Here is a 19166-nt window from a genome sequence, read left to right on the forward strand (position 1 = left end):
TGATTCTAATAAAGGTTTTCTTTGTCTTAAACCACATTATTGGACTTTGTATCACTGGTGACCGGGTTGTAAATCAATCCGCACATTTTATATAACACTGCCCTCATCTGGTCATTCTAAGGGGCTATATACTTCAACATATCCATTTTAGAGATCAAAGTGATCATTCACTTCAGATATTTCTTTGTCTCCAGCAGACAGCAGGATAGAAATGATGAAGAGTGGGCAGACTTGCTGTTAGAGACTAGAATAATCACACAGTACTGAAAGGGAAATCACAGGTTATTTTAATTTCTGAGTGGATTGTTCATTTATACAGTGAGGTTTGCAAAAACATGTTAAAGATCTCTGTATCAAAAAAAAAGGGAAAAAAAGAAATAGTTTGTGTCATTACTACTTGGAAATAACATTTGAGAAATACTTTACAATTAAAACATGTCAGCAGTACTGTGGATGTACAATATAAAGTCAATCAAATCTACATCATTGATTTATACAATTGCAGCCAACTATGGACTCGCATATATAAAGTACCATAAAACAGCCAGGAAAATAAAAATATGTACATTCTCCTGCTTGAATAATTCAGTTATAAACATAGAATTATAGGCTCCAACCATTTCAATTTCTACACACCCAATTAAGGAACATAAGGTGCCTTATTAGAAAATAATATAATATGTGCTCCATGAGAATCATTTAAATGATCAACAAAATACAGTAATACGCACTCTTTCAAATATTAGGTTGGAATCAGCAGCTCGGAGCTCAAACTGTTGATTCTAAATGAGCTACGACTGAGTTTTAAATAAGAAACGCACTAGTCTTTCACATTTTGTCTGAATCTTAAATTACGTAAGTGTGTGAGATCATGTGAGGAGTAAGGCTGGTGCTGTATGGCACCTTTTGTGGTACCTAACATATAAGTCCAGATTAGTTTAGTTGTACCATCGTCAGTGTTACAGTGTCTTTATGTGCATAGTCTTGCTGTTCTGTAAAGAAGAGAACATGTCATGTGAAGGCAGGTAAAGGCATGTGAGTGGTTTCCCCACACGAACACAGTGTGATAACCCTCCAACAGTTATCCTGTCAGTTCAATATAACTCTTTCTGAGTTCTCGCTCTTTTAGTGTTGGCACTGGGTGCCTCCAACATGAACGCACCAACAAACTCCTCCCGTCCTGAATTCCACAGTCTAAGACCTGGAGTATGTCTGAGCACCACCCGAGGTTTAACTGATTTGTGGCTTCTCTCGCTTCGGTTCCAGTTGTCAGCGACAGCGGTGCGTCCAGCTGAAGCAGGTTAGCAGGCAGTCAGTAAAAACGCCACATGTTCAGTTCATAGTGAGAAGAGGGAACTGTTCCTCCTCACTGCTCCCAGTCTAAGTGCTTTACTGCTCGCCATGGACAGCTAAGGCCGATGGAACCTGAGGGAAAGAGAGGGAGAAGGTCAAGAGGTTATTTCTAGCTTTTTCATCACATCAAGGTAAAAAAACAATCTTCAAAAATAGAACTAATAAAGTATTGAAGATGCAGCTGAAAAAACTTGGAGGAGAACAGTGGAGGTGAATTATTGATGAGAATTTTACACGAGCCTGACCGGGTATAGATCCTGCTTTCCTCGTGAACCTCCATCTCTGAACTCTTGAATTCGTTGAGCTCTTTACGGATGGCAGCCTGAGAGGAGACATGAAAGAGACGGCACTTCAGCTTTATACATTTATAGCAAGGCACAAAAGAAGACAGCAAGAGAGTGATCAAAGCTGCATTATTTCTGCTAAAAAAAACATTACTTTTAGTACAAATGAAACATGTTGACTAAAATCATGTCACTTCCAACATACATTCTCTGTTCCTACATATTTTGTGAGCTTCACTGGACCAGGTAATTCACTTGGTAAAACTAAGCACCAGCTGTATAGCATTCCTGGGATTCCTCTTCAATACTGAATCTGCTTGGAATGCAAATCCTCCCAGAGAGTTGACCAAAGTAGAAGACATTGCTGTTAAAAAACTCACAGGGCTTAGGCTCTCCTCTTGCTAAGACGCTCTAAGCCTCAGGAGCCCTGTTAGTATAAAGAGAGGTGTCAAGTGTGCGTTTGTGTGTGTGTGTAGGTAAGGGATGAGTCTTACCTTGTCAGCAGGAGTGAGCTTGGTCCAGGGTTTATCTGCTCTCCGGTCGTAGTCTTGGGCGTGGGTCGACTCGACGTACTCATGGAAGCGCAGGATCTTCCTCGCCTGTAGCTCAGCCACTGTGGGTCTCTGCGACAGCTGATAGAGGAACAAACAGCAGCATGTTAAGTGAGATCTGTCTGAAGTGTCATGGGGGGTTACTTTCTAGTTCCGAATAATAACTGGCAGGTGTATGATACAGTTATTTGGTTGCATCCTGACCTTTCTGGTGAGCCTGCGTTTGATCTCGCATCTCTCTAATCGCCGATCCGTTTCGTTCTTGGCTGCAGGGAGAAAAGACATTCCATGAGAGGGGGAAACACTGTGACCACTCAGGTGGATTTCACCCGAGCTGCCGTCGGCACGCTGCGGTAACGGGAATCTTAAATCGCCGTCTTGCTCTACACAAGGCGCTGCATTGTTTTAGCACCGGTGAGAGGCATCGTCTTGGCCGAGTCATTTGAGGACAAGCGAGATGCAGCGTGGTGGTATGAAGCCTGGATCAAAACGTGTTGACAGATCCTCAGAAGTATTATGTTAATACTTGCTTCTGGGATCCAACTTGCAATCATGGTGATGCTGCGCTGATGTTTCACCACAGTGGGCTGATTTTCACTATACTAAGTCTGCTTGTACACTCTAATATTGATTTGTTTAAGCTGTTTTAAAAGGTCCCACGTCATAGGAAGTGGGATTTCCCCTGCCTGGCTGTGGATGCAAAAACATCAGCAGAGTAGAGGCGGACACACTGAGGGTGGTGTCTGCTCAGGCCTGTGAGAGTTGACCAATCAGAGCATACTTGTGCTTTTCTGGAGGGCGGCCTGAAAGAGACAGGCGCTAAAATGCAGTGTTTAGACAGAGGCTGAATAGAGGTGCTGCAGCAACGGACAGTATGAGAAAAATAATGTGTTTTTTTAAATTTAGAGCATGAAAACATTATCTAGTTGACACCAATAGTTAAAAATATGAATGTGAAGCAGGGATACACGAAACTGGTGTCTAGACTGCATACCTACTTGACTAACAGCATATAACAATATTGGATATTTAATTCAGTCCCTGACCTTATTTACTTCATCTCTCCATTATCATATCACATGACCACATGCAAGTGTGCTCTGAAGGATGCATGGCGCACATTTTCCTCTATAAATACCACTTTATTTTAAGTGGTTATGATTTATGTACATGGCTCCTGGAGTTGCCCTATTATTCAAATCAGGAACAATATCTTGATAAAGTCAAATCACTAATGTCGTACAAACTGCTGTGTGTTTAGTGGCCATCCACATGCCGGAGGCAAGAGGGAAAAAAAACACATTAGCCTGAACGAATGATTAATGCAGACTATTGATTGAAGCAAAGATGAGAAAAATGAAAAAGGTGCCTTTTGACCTTGTGGGGCTGAGGAATCGAATGCAAATAAACACCTGAATGCAGAAGTGAGGGATGGAGGGAGAGTCTTACCTTGAAGGATGTTCCTCTGCTCCAGCTCCTCCGCTGACGGCCTCTGACTCAGCCGCCTGAAGACACAAAACACTGTTGACTACTCGTTTTTTCAAGCTGATAAAGATAATTTTAAAAGGCACAGTTTATATGACCAGTTCCATGACAAACTAAAGAAATGTGTGGGTTTTATCCCTGAAGTGGAAGGAGAGCCTCTCAGACAAGATAAATTACACCATAAACAATGTAGGCAATCAGCCAAACTGTGCAGGATAGATGGATGGAAATCAGTGACACTGATTTGTCACATTCAATTGTGAGTTGTTCACCTGTTCAGTGTGGTACCGATCCTGTTTCTCACTTGCTCCCACTGGTCCCTGTTATGCCAACTCATGTCTTCATGGTTCTCCTGAGCGTTGCGCTCCTCTCTCTCTTGTCTCTCCAGCTTCAGGGCTAACGTGTCCTTCCTCTTCACACGGCTCGCCAGCCCACCTGGTAATCATATGGCACATAAATAATCAGTGAGCAGTGACATATAAACAAAATACAGACATCACAAAGAACAGGTGTTGTAAACAAAGAAGTGCTTTATATGAAAAAAAAATTCAGTCTGAGCTTAATGTGCAGTCTAGAGCCGTTTTTTAAACAGGGCACTTGTATAAAATGTTGCTCGCATGTGAGTGTAGTGTAGTGGTATGATGAAGGCCAAATTACTTGGAGGGCCGTCTTCATCGTCATCATCGTCGTCATCTCTGTACAGGATGGGGCCGTCAGAATCGGACTCTTCCTCACTGTCCCCGGGGCCTCCGCCCTCATGGATGACGCTCACTCTGGGGTCTCCAACCATAGCTCTCCTGCTGCGGGGCTCCAGCTCCACCTGGCGAGGAAGCCTCGGAGGATGAAGCTTACGCAGTTCCTCTTCCATGTCAAAGTCATCGTCTTCTGGCCTGTAAAAAGGTACAGTTGTGAGAAAGCTCAGCTTTTTTCTGTTTTGACCAAGTGTGAGAAATAACCATAATACTCTTAGGCTTCTTGGAACCACAATTTGCCCTGAGGTGCCGATATGAGTTAGTAATCAGGGAGATAGTGGTTCTGTACAGTCAGAGGCAATTCGCAACTCTTTTGCCAGATGAGAGAATAAAGCTCAACTGTTTGCTGAAGCGATAAACAAGGCACAGTTCTACATGATTCTTATTTGTCTGAAGGTAGAGTGTTGCTCTCTTGCTGGTAGCTTTAGAGCAACAGAAGAAACCCAGGAAACAGAGTCTTTATGTCTTTTTTGAAATAAAAATATTTACTTGAAATATGAGAGTGAATATGAGAATATAGATGATCCAATGACATCAATATTCATTGTCAATGACAGTGTTGAGTTTTATGTAGTGTCTTGTAAATTAAATTCAAATATTTTTTTGATTTAATCTAATGAATGAAATAAGGGGAGAAGAAAAACCTGCAGTCCAAACGGAGCTGGAACTGGGACTGCTCTATTTCTGCCTCCCCGACGATGTGTAATCTTTATGACAGATTTACACGGCAGATGTCTGGAGCGGCGTATTAATAATCTGAAAGTGTACACCTTATTTTGGTTTGGCTCAGCTCCCACAGCACCGAGTCATACAGGTATTGGATCTCTTTATGACTTGGCCCACCCAAGCTTTCTTCCATTTGTTCCCTTCTAAATCGTTCTCTGTTGATGTTGCTCGTCTCTTATTAAATTTTAGATTAAAGTCAGCTTTAAAGTAGTCTCTTAAACATGGTTCCCTGTTGTTTGTCGAATAACGTCTAATGTGTGGTCCTGTGACTCATTACTACGTTATTACTCTGCGCAGGCTCTTGAACTTTGGCTATATAGATGAAGCTTTATACATTACTCAACTTGTTTGCATGGACAGTAGAAAATAACAGTCTTTGCTTGGGTCTTAGTATGCTTTGAAGGGAACTGTGATATTAGACCACCCACAAACAAAGTTTTGGAGTACCACCAATGCCAAAATGTTTTCAGCTCATATTATGGCCAAAAATCTAAAATCTAAATCGTATCTCTTTATACAAAAAAAATAAATAAATTGCCTTTTAAAGTTATTTAAAAAAAATTAATTCATTATAGCATTAGAATTTGTTGATATTTCAAATATATCTAAATGCTGTTTATAGACTCAATCATGACTCAATCATGGTTTACAACAGCAAAGTCACTGTATACACTCAGTAATATCTCACTGGAAACAAATCTGAAATGTCAGTGAAATAATTGTCCTGACATCACAGTACTGAATGAATGAAGAACACAGACATCAGTGAGTCATTCATCCTGTCCTCTGTTCTCCTCCCTCTGCTGAGGTGATTCACTGCCTGCAGGTAGCCTGCTGCTAGTAGAGGGAGGATGGGCTGTTTGTCTCAGCCAACGAGCTAAGTGCTTGGCTTTAAGGCACAACTTACAGATCTCTCTTTTATGGAATCATTTGTAAATTAGTGTCTTGATTTTTCAATTATCCGTTTGATCTACAGCAATTGTGAAAAAAGCCTATTGCGATTTACCAGAACACAAAGGGACTTCTTCAAATGTCTTTTTTGTCCGATCAGATAATTGATTGACTAATCGTGTGACTGGAGTAATGATTTGCTTGCACTCTCACATTCTTCAAAAAACTCTGACTTGCCAGTGTCTCAGGCTACAGAAATGGCATCTGTCAATAGCTTGGTGAGTGCATGTGACTACAAGTAACAAGTCATTTAGTCTCAGTAAGACCTGACTGATTTAAACAAAACAAAAATTCCACAAAGGAAACCCCTGTACTACAGGTTAAACTAAAGAAAACAAACTGCTTTGCTTTATTCTCAGCTTTCAAATCTATGATGTTTTCTTCTGTTAGCATGTGGTGAACAGTATGTGGGCCACTTACAGCCTGAGAGGTTCGATGGTGATGGGGAGAGAGTGCCTTGAGTTTCCCACATCCTCGATCAGGAAATCTGGAGGAGACTCAAACAGCAGCGAGTGTGCCCTCTGGGAGCCATCTGGGTTGGGCTGAGCGGGGCCGGGGCTGGCCAGGGCTCTCTGGATGAGAATGTGCAGGGGGATGGCTGGGAGTTGGCTGGGCGGCTCGGTGGTCGGGCTTGGGGGATCAGCTTGCATGGTGGGCACGGGTCCAGAGGAGGAGGTGCTGGGCGGCTGCAGCGACTGAACCCTGGGAGGAGATGGAGGAATGTGGGACGGTGGCAAAGGCGGAGACTCAGTGGAGGTCTGAGGAGGTGCTGTCTTGTCCTCACTGTTGTCTCCTTTGAGTACAGCAGGGGGCATCAGTGCAGGGGCAGAAGCTGAGTCAGTGGTGGGAGACTCTGGGACCTGACTGGGAGGAGAAGGGTCCACAGAATGACGCTTGGTGACAGGGGTCATCCTCTTTGGTGGGGTAGGTGGAGAGCGCTTGGTGGGTGCTGGCACTATGATGACACCGCTGCCAGGCTGTGAAAGCTCCGCTGTTAAAAATAAACAACTGTAATCAATACATGTCATACAGAATGATGATCTGCAGCCAGAACATGAAGATGCAAAGCCAGTCTTTAGGTGAAGTTAGTTTCATTAACAAAAACAAGCATATAAGTCAGTAAGAGTTTAGATGACGTTCCTGTTACTGCTGAGCTGGTTGCTGAGTCAGTGGAGGGTGAGACATAAATATTAACACACAACTGTATCAACAGTCCATAAGAAACATCCACTGGAATCAACAAACACATCCAATGCATTCCAGCACATTACATGTCCATGCAATGTTTTCCTGGACGTTAGTTGAGCAGAAACAGCTCCAGTGGCTGCGATACACATGCAAAATGCAGTTTGAGTTAAAATGGAGGCGAGATATTCCATATTTCATGAGGGTGGAGAATCAAAATGCCAACTCTGCAGGCTCTGTTAAGATGGACTGGCGGGACTGGCGTCCTGCTGGGTACCTGAGCAGGTCTGGGCAGCCCTGTGCCGCAGATACACAGGTAGAGAAAGATACAGGCCGAGCTCGCTCTGGCGTCTCCAGCTGGTCCAGTAACAAGGCTGCCTGACCTTAGAGCCCCTGTTCAATGAGGAGGCTGGCAAAAATGAGTGGAGATGTCAGGGATAGGGCTGGGTTTACATTCCAAGCTGGGAGAGAAATACAAGAGGGTGGTTTCGAATAAAGTTTGTCTTGGTTTTACACCGTCAAGAAGCAGTATGCATCCTTCCCTGGAAGTTAAACAACTTCTGTGGAAAAATAACTCAGTTTCTCAGCACAAGTTGAGTTTCACTTTTGTAAGTAATCCTGTTTACACTGCAGGGTGGCATTTCCCATTGACACATAATTTCGTATTAAGAGTTCTCTTTCAGGGAAATAAGCACAGAGAAACCCCATTTTTCCATGTTTCAACTTGTCTGTCACAGTAACAGCTGGACCAACAGATCAGCTAGCAAGAAATTTGCTTTACAGAAATGCTAAACTAGTCTAGAAGTGATTTAAATTCTCCACCAGGGAGCACTGAAAAGTTGACTTTTACACTGTAAAAGATCCTGCTGTGTGTCAGTAAACAAATATAAGGGATCCAGATCAAAATGTAGTTTTGCAAGGGTTAAAAAAAAACAAAACAATGGTAACACTTAATAATAACCATCATTAATAAATGGTAAAGTTAACTAAACTTTAGTCAATAGTTATTTCACTGTTAACAAAATGGAATCCTTTATAAACAATTTATTAAGTACTACACAGTATTCATTAACCATTTACAAAGTATCATAAACATTATTGCAACTTCACAATAAACAATTGCTTAATAAATTGTTTATTAAGCATTCCATGTTGTTAACTATCAACTAAAGTTTAATTAACTATAGATTTACCGGTTATTATTGATGGTTATTAGAAAGTGTGACCAAAAAGAAATTAATGTTGGCCAAAGTATCATTATCGGAATTTTTTAAACAAACCAAACCAAATATAAACACTAATATCATCCTCAAAAGACCAATACATCAGTCCGACTGATATACTGATTTAATTACTGTGATTGATTCATCATAAAAACTGGATTTTATAACATACTTCAATAAAAAAAAAAAAAAAAAAAGAAAAACACTTCAATTGAACACACTGGAAAGAGGGGGAAAAAAAACAGTAGATGTATTCTACAGGGATTGCATTCACCAGGCATATGTGCGCAATTGCAAGTTTTCAACAGTCCAACACACTGAAACGGACACTCTCCTATGTCAAAGACCAATGTCATCTCAGACTGAAATGAATAAGTTAAGCTACTCTGTACGGACAAACAACTGTATACCGAGTGTGAAATGAAATGTAGTAACATATGCATTGAAACCTTGCCCATCAAATGGTGGTGGAATGTGTCCCTGCTACAGACACTGTATCAAAGAGACAGTACTGGGATGGGCTGTAAACAAGAGCAGCTGTGGCATGCTGGGACAAAGGATATGGAATACTAAAAGCCAATCAGTTTCTATCTAACCTCCAGAGAAGTGCTGGCACGGCAGTATTGGTGCAAAGACAAGCCTGTGCGTGTCCTCTCCTCAGAGACTGGTGGCTGTGCACACTGAAAGTGCACACTAGCAACATATTGGAAAACACCTACGCAGCAACGGGCTGCAGCTTCACTGTGAGACTGACAGTTAGATTTGGGCAAGGACTCAAAATGTACTAGATAAAAGGTACCTTTTTTTTTTTTTACATGCTACACATCCAAAGAATATCTTGCTCCACCACCTACAGTGTCTTCCTCACCCTTTCACTTGCTAAAAATCACAACAGTCACACCACAACAAACAAAAAAAGTAACATTTGCATCTGTAGGTGTGGGCCAACACCCTGCACACCCTTCATACCGTGTAAATCCCAGTCTTAGCTGACACCTCTCAAAAGCTTTTCTGTTGAATGAGAACGACTTTCATCTTCAAGAATATTTCAGGCGGAAAAAGTGACTTCCCTGATCGGATGGTCAGAGATCCACAACTGTTATGCACCTGCAGCTTGTTGTACTCAAACTAAAGTTAAACTAGTAACTACTTAGTTTCTTACTGAATTAAGCACATCGTTCATTTGCACCATCTCTACTTATGCTGCAGCTAAGTTGACCATAATGAAAACATTGTGACAGAGAGGTTTCATCCATTGCAGATTACCTTTTGGTGTGGATCTAGATAAAGGGACTGATGCAGGATTATTATTTTTTTCCACTTTCTTCAACATTGTGAGGCCATTTTACGACACTTTTGTTAATTTCTCAGTGAGTACAATTTGATGCAGAGCCCAAAAAAATCTGGATGTAGCTAATATAATATAATAATATGCGTTTTATTTGACATTGGATTAGATTTAAAGAGGATTGAATTAAAGGGCACCGTTGGGCCTTGGTGGAGGTATGTGCTCTACTGAGTGCCACTCAGTTAATTATGAGCTACTGAGTTGCAATCCAGGTGCATTAAAGAAAACCTGAAAACATGTCATCACACTATGGTAGAATGCTAAATATTACTTTAAAGAGCGAACAAAAAGAACTGTTACTGCTTACTTGTCAAAATAGAGTATATACATTAGCTTGTTTGTCTAACTTCTCATAGGTGTAATTTTAAATACTTAAAATGTGATCTTGGTTTTCTTTTTAAATAATTGAAATATGGCAGAAGCAACGTCTGTTACTTTAATAATTTAACCATTATGTATATTATTTATCCATCACTTTTGTTTTTACTGCGGTAAAGAGGGCTGCACAGAAAAAATACAACTGTCAAAATTCTCTGGAAAACTTAAATATTCTGCAGAAGTCAACGCCTTAACAGTTACAAGTTACTCTTACAGACAAGTGGTGTCAATAAAATATCTGCTGTATAAAATATCACTTGTGCCCTCTTCTATTCCTAATAATGGGACCTGTACAGCACAATAAGGAGTGTGCATGTCAGTGCAATCATAAATGTAAACAGATATCTGTCACAGGTAATGTACTCCCTGTGTCAATATTGAAGAAAAACCTTGTTTGGCTCCATCGTTAGTCTCTCCTGTTTCATAAGGAATTACTTTACACCTGCTTGTGTAAGGTGTAAATTTTAAGGTCCATCTTGTCGCTATGTTGTCACTGACTTAACTCCACCACTACATTCAAACGAAGCTACAACTGTTTGAACTTAAAACACTGCTGTTGGAACAGGGCTGTTAACTCAAGTTTCAGCATCAGAGCTTCCCACAAGTACATGAAACACACCACTAATACATTTATTAAACATCTAGGACAAAGTGCAAGTATATTTTGGGTTGACTAGAATGGCAACGTTGTCTGTGGCCCTCTGTTGAGGTGACTGCTTAAATCCAGCATTTGTGATGCAATGTAATACCACTGTTTCCCAAAGACCCCATAAAAAGTTTCCTTGGGCTTTAATGAAATCCTGCAAAGTTCTTTTTGGAGGTCGTGTGACTGAAAGTATAAAGGCAGATACACAAAGACCAAAGCAGATGTTTATAGAGAGAGGCTTGTTTTATGTGTTCTATAAAACTGAAGAAGCAGACGGCAACAAACTCACCAAGCAGTGCAGGGTTGCTGTTGCGGTTGGTGGGTTTGGGTGGAGGGACAGGAGGCTGCTTGGCGTGGGGAGGGACAGGGGGCGGTGCATCAGAGTCAGCTGAGGGAGGAGCAGCGGGGGAGGGTCGAGGTGGGTCATCAACTATTAGGGAGACTGTCCTCGGCGGCTTGGCCACAGGTAAAGCAGCAGAGGAGGAGGAGGAGGAAGAGGAGGAGGATGATGAGGAAGAGGAGGGGGTTGGACTCCTGGCGGAATCAGTGGAGGGAGCAGTGAGAAATTTAGGGGGAAGCAGAGCCTGTTTGGGTGGTGGAGGTTCCTGCTGGGAGTCTTTTGCTGGACGAGGGTCAGGGGCGAAGCGGACACCAGCGGACTCTACAGAGGGGGGGGGGGCATACATGCAAACACAAACATTAAAGGAGAAGTGACAACAACAAGGGAAACACAAAGGGTCATCATCACATACAGTAACACTGAAGGAAATGCTGAGGAGTTGGTGAACCTTGCAAAATAAGCAGATGTTTCAGAGCTTACCCAGAGGGCACCTCTGAACAAGGCTCTTCAGTTATTAATGGATGAGCGGTAACATGAATCAGATGAACTGAAGTTCACACACAGCATACATGAAGAGAGATCAAAGAAGCGCACAGGGGTCCTAATGATTTGTTCTCCCCCCTTTTCATGTTCACCTGAATCCATGTATCAAAGCTTGATATTTACTGTTCCAGTTCGTTGAGGCCTTCAGGTTGAGCCTGTTAGCTTCATAAACCCTGTCAGAATAACAGTTTAATCATTTACCCAAAATGCCTTCACAGCGCCATCAGGAGACTTTGGTGTGCACACGTTAGCATTTCATCATAGCAACATGTTCAATGACTGACTGTTTACTAGGAAAATGGTGTGCAGGTACCAAGAGACAGGATGTCTACATGTCAGCACAAGTACAGGACACAAGGTTTTATCTACTGACACTGGTGAATAATGCAGTGTACAATTAAAGACATAACGTCTATTTTTTGTTAATGAAGTATGGTGTATTCAATATATTCAAAGCTGGCCAAAGAAGCCTTTGGCAAAAAACAGGTCAAATCAATGTTCTGAATGCCACTCAGTTTAATAACACACACTTAACTAAGTAAAAATGTCTCCTGCATTGCACATTGTACAGATTGACTGCTTTTGATCCTGATATTACTGCACTTATGATTTGAAAACACTGCCGTCGTGAGACAGGTTTAGCATATGGTTCAGTTCTCGTTCCCTGATTGGAATGCAGACCTGATTCACTCTGACATTGTGAAATAGCCTCAGCACCATCAGTACAACAAATGTTTGACTGGCACATTGTTATGCCATGTTATACATTTATTATGTAACTGAAGCAACTGCAAGTATGGGTAGGTTCACATTTTTTCCAAGTCTGTCTGAAAACAATGCTAACAGTCATATATGCACATTTAAAACAGCATTTGTTTGGTGTAATCACTCCTCTTTTCCTGGTCATTTAAAGATCTCCTGAAATGCCTCCAATGAAAGAGAATGGAACAAATTCCACTGTCCTCGGTAACATGGGGCTTCAGCAGTCTGAGTTCATAAAATCAAGTGGGTATCGTTCAATGTTAAGAACAACATTCTTTGCATATTTCAATAGACAATGTTTCCTTCCTGAGTTGCAGCAACACAGAGAGGGACTTTTGTACTAAGAGGACAGTAACACCAGAAGATATCCACTTAAAGTCAAAAAGCTGGAACCTTTATATTGTATAAGCTTCAGAAAAGACTTTTCAATACATTTTGGCAAACTTTACAGACCCTTTCAGACTTTACCAAGACCAACAGAAACACAAATATTTAGGAGAGCTGCTCTCCAGCAGAAATGGTTCTCTTTGCATGATAAGAGCTGTAAAAAATAGGGCCAAGCATGAGTGCCTCATTCAGTTTTTATCCTGTTGTCAGAATTAACTGTCAAAAAGTGTGCCAAGATAACAGGACTCCTGTCTTTGGTAAAGCTGCGATTCCGAGAAATTACAACAGAACCATCAACTTTTTCCATAGCAGTTTCTTAAATGTTAATGCACCACTGAATTTCACCAACTAGCAGGTTGAAAAGTAAAGAAAACAGATAGTAAGATCTTACCTGAGCGTTCTCTGAACTCTGCAGCTGGCATGTATCTGGGTAGGGTACTCCTTTTGTCAGCTTCTGAGGCAGGACGAGCCTTCTTGTTGTCCTCTGAGGAGCTCTTCTGTAGAGGAGGCCGCAAGTCCATCTCAGAGACAGGCCTGACTATAGGCCGCGAGTCATCCCCAGAGCGCTGAGGCTCTGGTTTTTCTCTCCTCTCCTTCTCCTCCCTCTTTTCCCGCTCGTCTCTTCGCTCTCTTTCATTTCTCTTGGCCCTTATGTCCTTATCATCTCTCCTCTCTCGGTCTTCTCTTCTGTCTCGTTCATCTCTCCTATCCCCATCATCTCTTTCTCCTCGAATGTCTTTCCTCTCCCTGTCCTCTCTTTCTCTCTCATCTCTGTTGTCTCTCCTCTCAGTCCGCCGATCCCCATCATCTGCCCTGTCCCTCCTTTCCCTCTCGTCACGATCCCTACGTTCCCTCTCATCCCTGTCTCTTCTTTCTCTCTCATCCCGATCTCTCCTTTCCCTTTCATCACGATCTCTGCGCTCCCTCTCATCCCGATCCCTCCTTTCCTTATCGTCACGATTACTACGTTCCCTATCGTCACGATCTTTACGTTCCCTATCGTCACGATCTCTACGTTCCCTATCGTCTCGTTCTCTTCGTTCCCTGTCATCGCGATCTCTCCTTTCCCTAACGTCTCTCTCTGTTCTTTCATCTCTCCTCTCTCTATCATCTCTCCATTCGCGCCTTTCTCTTAAGTCTCTGTCTTCCCTCCGGTCAACTCCCCCGTGTCTCCCTTCCATGTCTTCCTTGTTTTTCCTTCCTCTTTCATCCCTGTCATCTTTGCCATCTCTCCTTTCTTCTCTGCGGTATCTATCATCTTGTGGAGGTCCCCGGGGTAAGGAACCGCTTCTCTTATCAACATCTGATGGCAGACGGCTTCTTCTGTCTACGTCCACAGAAAGCCGTGCATGAGAGTCCACATCCAAAGGTGCCCGATTACTTCGGGAGGCGTCGGACGGTGCTCTGCTTCGACGGTCATCTGCTTGGGGCGGCCTCAGGGAATTCACCTTGATGTCAGATTCCCCTCGAGACACTCGCACTCCTGCTTCAGACACCCTATCCACGTCCATTGGCACAGGGTGTCCATTTTTCACTGGTTGACCTTTGGAGTGGTTTACATCATTGCTGTCTGTTTCATGAAGACACAAGCAGTAAAATACAGGTAAGTGTCATCAAAGATGGAGCCAATTTATCCATAGAATCCTTATTAACAAAACAAGATCGACTTACCATTCTCTGGGATATCCTTTAAAACTCCTCTTGCAATCAGCTCTTGCCGACTTTTTCGAACAGAAATCTTTCTTTCCAAGGCTGATAAAAGGAAAAATACATTAATATCAATCAAGCATAATGTAATGCACACATTGTATGTGAAAATAATAAGCCCTAGTACCAATCATACCTATCGATGTTTCAGCAAACTTTTCACTTGGCTTCTTCTTTCTCCATTTCCAGGGCTTGAAGATTCTTCCCATTTTGGAGAACTTGCCTTTGCGTTTGGATGGAGGTGTTCCCCCACCAGAGTTCCCTTCTTCACCCTGTGTTGTGCTGTCGACTTCATCATCTGCATGAACGTGACATAGCGGCAAACAAAAGGTCACTCAAAGCTTGACTATAGACTACTTTTTGATTGAGGCCAATACTGCCGAGAATAAAAACTGCTGGCAGTGTAGCTGTGTTCAGAATTTTATTCTAGCAGCACTGGGTTTCAGTACACTGTCATTTAAGTTGAATTTCACTTATTTCAGGCCTTACTTTACAAGTTAGGTGTTGGTCCCTATACTCACAGAAGGGCAAAGCAATCTCCAACTTAACACTTACAACTCATTAAGTAACCAATAAACACTCTTTGAACTCACTTACACGTTTAAGCTGTGGCTGAGCAAAATTTAAATAGCCCACTTCAGCATTTGATGCCCCACTCACACATTTGATATGGACATCTTTTCTTTTTTTTACAGAATACTTCATTGTGCTTATGTGAATGTAACTGTAAAAAGCCTAAAGAATATGTGGTGTTGTCAATATTACATAGCTGGGACTTATCATAGTTGTGGGTAAGCCTGTATTTCAAATTGGGCATAACGGAATTTAATCTTCAGTCTTACTAAATCCCCATATCCGGATGACAACTGCTAGTGGCCAGTGACTAAAGCAAACACTACAGTTCAGGAGTCTTGTGTTTCACCAAAAAGTTATTGACAAAATCTTCTTGAACATTGACTGCCATAATAGAAAAAATAATTAAAAAATAACTCCTTTAAGGGCCTTTTATAGACACCAATTGAGCATGTTTGAATTACAGGTTATAAACAAAAAGTATTACATATAACTCATCAGCCAGATAAAATGCCATCATGACTGGCTGATATAAAGGCCAATATCAACCTATAATGATCTTAGATATAAAACAAAAAAACAAAATAGTCTGGTTCTGGTTGCAACGATGGCAAGGTTAGATTCCTGATCAGTTCATGTTTAGGGTAGGGCTCCAGCTCTAAGCTCCTGCTTCATTATCTGTCATAATAGAGGACCAAACCTGAAAATGAGGCCGGTCGAAATTCCACTCTTACTGTCTGCTTAGCAGTCTCAACTGTCACATTAGAGCCAGACAGTAAAATATGGGCACAACCTCTTTTGGTATTATTTACAGGGTAGTGCTAATTAATGTGAATTTCAACAGTGATGGGTAAAGGATCATGTAACATCCTCTATTTGTCAGGTTCACCATGAACAACACAAGTTTAGATAGTGTTTTAAACCAGAAAAATGCGACCAAAAATTACGAGGAGGACAAACAAGATTAAACTAGAAGAAATTAAAGGTTCAAGGTTTATTAATTTGTCGACCTACAACAAAAGTCTCACAGCAGAAAGAAGCTGCTCTGTAGCCTGGTGGTACAGCAGCAGATTCCTCTATATATTTTGCTAGATGACAGCGGGGTAAACAGACTGTGGCTGGGGTGGGTGTTGTCTTAAAGTATCCTTTGGGCTCTGTGCAGACACTTCACCTCACCAATATCAGTAGGCAAACAATTTTGACAATACATGACTCAAAATACCCAAGTTGGAAAAAACCCAAGGCAGCAATACAGTAACTGGGCGTGAAACCACTATTATAATTCTTAGGTGATGAGTCGTATGGCAGCAGTTACACAACCGAGAGCACAGAGCCATGAACAAGGACTGTGGTTTAAATGCAGGCAGGTGGGAAGGCTTAACTACTTCTTCTAAAGATAATGTACAAATGGAAGACAGCTGAGCTCATTTTCTCATTAGAGCAGTAACACTGAGTAATATAGCGTAGTGTGATGGTGGCATGCGTGACGGGGAGTCTCCCAAACTGTTATGATGAAAAAGGAATGTGTGCAATAGATTTGCATATTTGCAAACTCAAGGTTGTACTACTCTTATATAAAAAGTGAATATGTGTTTGGCAGCTCAAAATCATTTATATGTAAACTTACTTTCAAATTGGTGACTGCACTAGTGATGTTACTGTAGTGGAAAGGTAAACTGTTATTATTCTTATCATTATTATCATTATTATCATTATTGTAACTAGATTACTTTCTTTTTAAATGCAAACATTATAATTAAATATCAGCCATGAGTTGACACCACATAATTACAGCATAAAAGCAGTCATCTTACACTACCGCATTGATCGAAAAAAAGTGTAGGTTGAGGTTAATAAGATGCAAAACCCAGAATGGTGGCAAACATAAACAGTGGTGGTAAATTGTGTTGGTAGAGGCAAAACATGAAAAACTATGCAAAACAAGAGAAGATGGATCCCTGGTTTCCTTCCAGTGAAGCCAAATAGCCTGATTTAAGCTGAACAATATCCAACAGAGGAGGGGGTAACCTCCCTTACCAAACACTCTCTGCTACACGTATGTCACGCATATTCCAGTGTGGGATTAAAAGTGAATTGTTACATTTTACAATCACTGTAAAACCTCATGTCCTGAGGATGAGTTTTTCAAGGTCAAGGATAAATGTAGCCAGTATCATGAGCCAAAGAGAAACACTCAGGATATCAGGCTCCTTTAGAAAACATTACATTTTTTAAATTGAATGGAGGTGTTAATGATTAATTCATGATCCATTAATCACCTACTAGAATTCGATCAATCTGGAATGTAAGAGCTGACAGTGCAGATCTCAAGACATCCAGTTTGAGATAGATGTGCTGTGTGTTCAGTGTGTAACCACAATACGACCACATGCTGTGCACACAACACAAGTGGTTTTCCATTTGTCAGACAGGACAGAGTGAGCTCCCCCACACTGTTGTGTGCTCTTGTCCTGCTGCTCATCATCCAACTAGCTAATTGTACCTAATGCTTCTTTTACAATTCATTTCTGCTCTGACAAACCTTATCAGCTTAATTTGATGAACAGTGAGTTACAAATCATACCTAACCACCAAGATATGCTGATGTTCTTAAATAAAAGATTAGTAAGACTTAAGATTAGTCTGTTGTCTAGAGATTTAGGGCAGCCTATTTTAGTTTTTAAAACTTGATTAAAAAGTCATTTGTGGGCTACAGCCCATCGATAAAAAATTGGGTTATGTTGGGCTTTGTTTTAAGTGCCCTCCGTGTTTAGTCCCATCTCATTTATGCCCTTGGCTAAAGACCAGTGTTGCCACTGATCCCTTGCTGTCTGAGCTAATCTGATTGTTTCCTGGCAGAAATGTCACTTTTTACTATTTTATATGTCTTATCACGTTTTAATAATGTAATGTATGCCATCTCATTGGACAAATTACTTCACATGGCTCTTTCTTGAGTGACGTATTGTAAATAATGCAATGCAAGTTATAGCTCCTGGAAAGGTGGATGAGGAACATGGGTGAAAAAAGAACTCCTTTTTATGCAATGTAATGTTTTATTGGTGCAGATGGAGAAACTCCTAGGCTATTTCAAGTCTGGCCACAGTCTACAGGGCAATTCAAAATTGAGAAAAAATATAGCAATCTAGATTGTCGATTGTGACTGCGATTATACAGATTATGATGTTAATTTTTGGCCAGATTGACACGTCCCAAACTGGCAGATTGTTCTAAAGCCTGTGACATTATAGCCCGACACATACTTGATTTTTGAGGCCAATACCGATTTAGATATTTGGGAGCTTAGAAAATCTAATAACAATATATGGGACGAGTTGGCAGGCTTTTAAACTCTGGGTGGGTGGTAAGTAATGTCCTAGGCCACCTCCTCTGTTTAAAGATGGTCATTCCAGTTTGACATAGATGGATTCCTTTACTCCTCTTTCAAACCATCTGTCTTCTCTGGCCAAGGTGTTTACATTGTTGTCCTCAAAGGAATGATTTTTCTCCTTCAGATGTAAGTGGACAGAGGAGTCTTGACCTGAGGAGCAGGCCCTCCTGTGAAAGGCCAATACATTTCTAAATGATCTCGAACCTAGTTTGGCATGACTGTACAGCAATTTGTTGTTACTGATAGGCTGATATAAACACTGATATCAATATATGTGCAATAAGCTGATACGGGCTGATAGATCAACCTGACAGATTTATCGCTCCAGCTTCATGGATTACCTTTATCTGTCTGCGGGGGCAGCTGCTGACCATGATTTTAAACATCTGTAGTTTGAATGTCAGCATAAACATGTTCAGTTTTACTCTTCAGCAGCAATGGTTTCATTGCTAGAGAGCACCACAAATGTCCAGAAGTGGATTAGTTACTACCTGTGGTACAAACATGACATGAGAAAATGTCCAAACTCTTGTAATGCTACACTGTATCATGTATCACATGGCAGGACAGAAAGATGTGTA

At 41.3% G+C, this 19166-nt stretch overlaps 1 protein-coding gene across 5 annotated transcripts in view; it reads right to left on the reverse strand.

The window, feature by feature from the left end:
* Positions 1 to 264: 264 nt before the first annotated feature.
* Positions 265 to 19166, reverse strand: part of phactr4a (phosphatase and actin regulator 4a) — a 34749-nt gene continuing 15847 nt past the window's right edge. For 4 of the 5 annotated variants that reach the window (XM_073462916.1, XM_073462918.1, XM_073462917.1 and 1 more), the window contains 12 exons: positions 14758 to 14919; positions 14586 to 14666; positions 13306 to 14484; positions 11172 to 11543; positions 6523 to 7093; positions 4331 to 4563; positions 3946 to 4108; positions 3638 to 3693; positions 2393 to 2454; positions 2132 to 2269; positions 1599 to 1675; positions 265 to 1425 (listed from right to left, as the gene is read on the reverse strand). In XM_073462916.1, coding sequence (XP_073319017.1) covers positions 1410 to 1425; positions 1599 to 1675; positions 2132 to 2269; positions 2393 to 2454; positions 3638 to 3693; positions 3946 to 4108; positions 4331 to 4563; positions 6523 to 7093; positions 11172 to 11543; positions 13306 to 14484; positions 14586 to 14666; positions 14758 to 14919 — 3110 coding nt within the window. In that variant the 3' untranslated portion in view covers positions 265 to 1409. The remainder of the gene's footprint in view (positions 1426 to 1598; positions 1676 to 2131; positions 2270 to 2392; positions 2455 to 3637; positions 3694 to 3945; positions 4109 to 4330; positions 4564 to 6522; positions 7094 to 11171; positions 11544 to 13305; positions 14485 to 14585; positions 14667 to 14757; positions 14920 to 19166) is intronic. The other variant, XM_073462919.1, reaches the window with a different exon arrangement.

Source organism: Pagrus major, chromosome 3 (genome assembly GCF_040436345.1).
Source record: "Pagrus major chromosome 3, Pma_NU_1.0".
In the NCBI taxonomy this organism is placed as follows: Eukaryota; Metazoa; Chordata; class Actinopteri; order Spariformes; family Sparidae; genus Pagrus; species Pagrus major.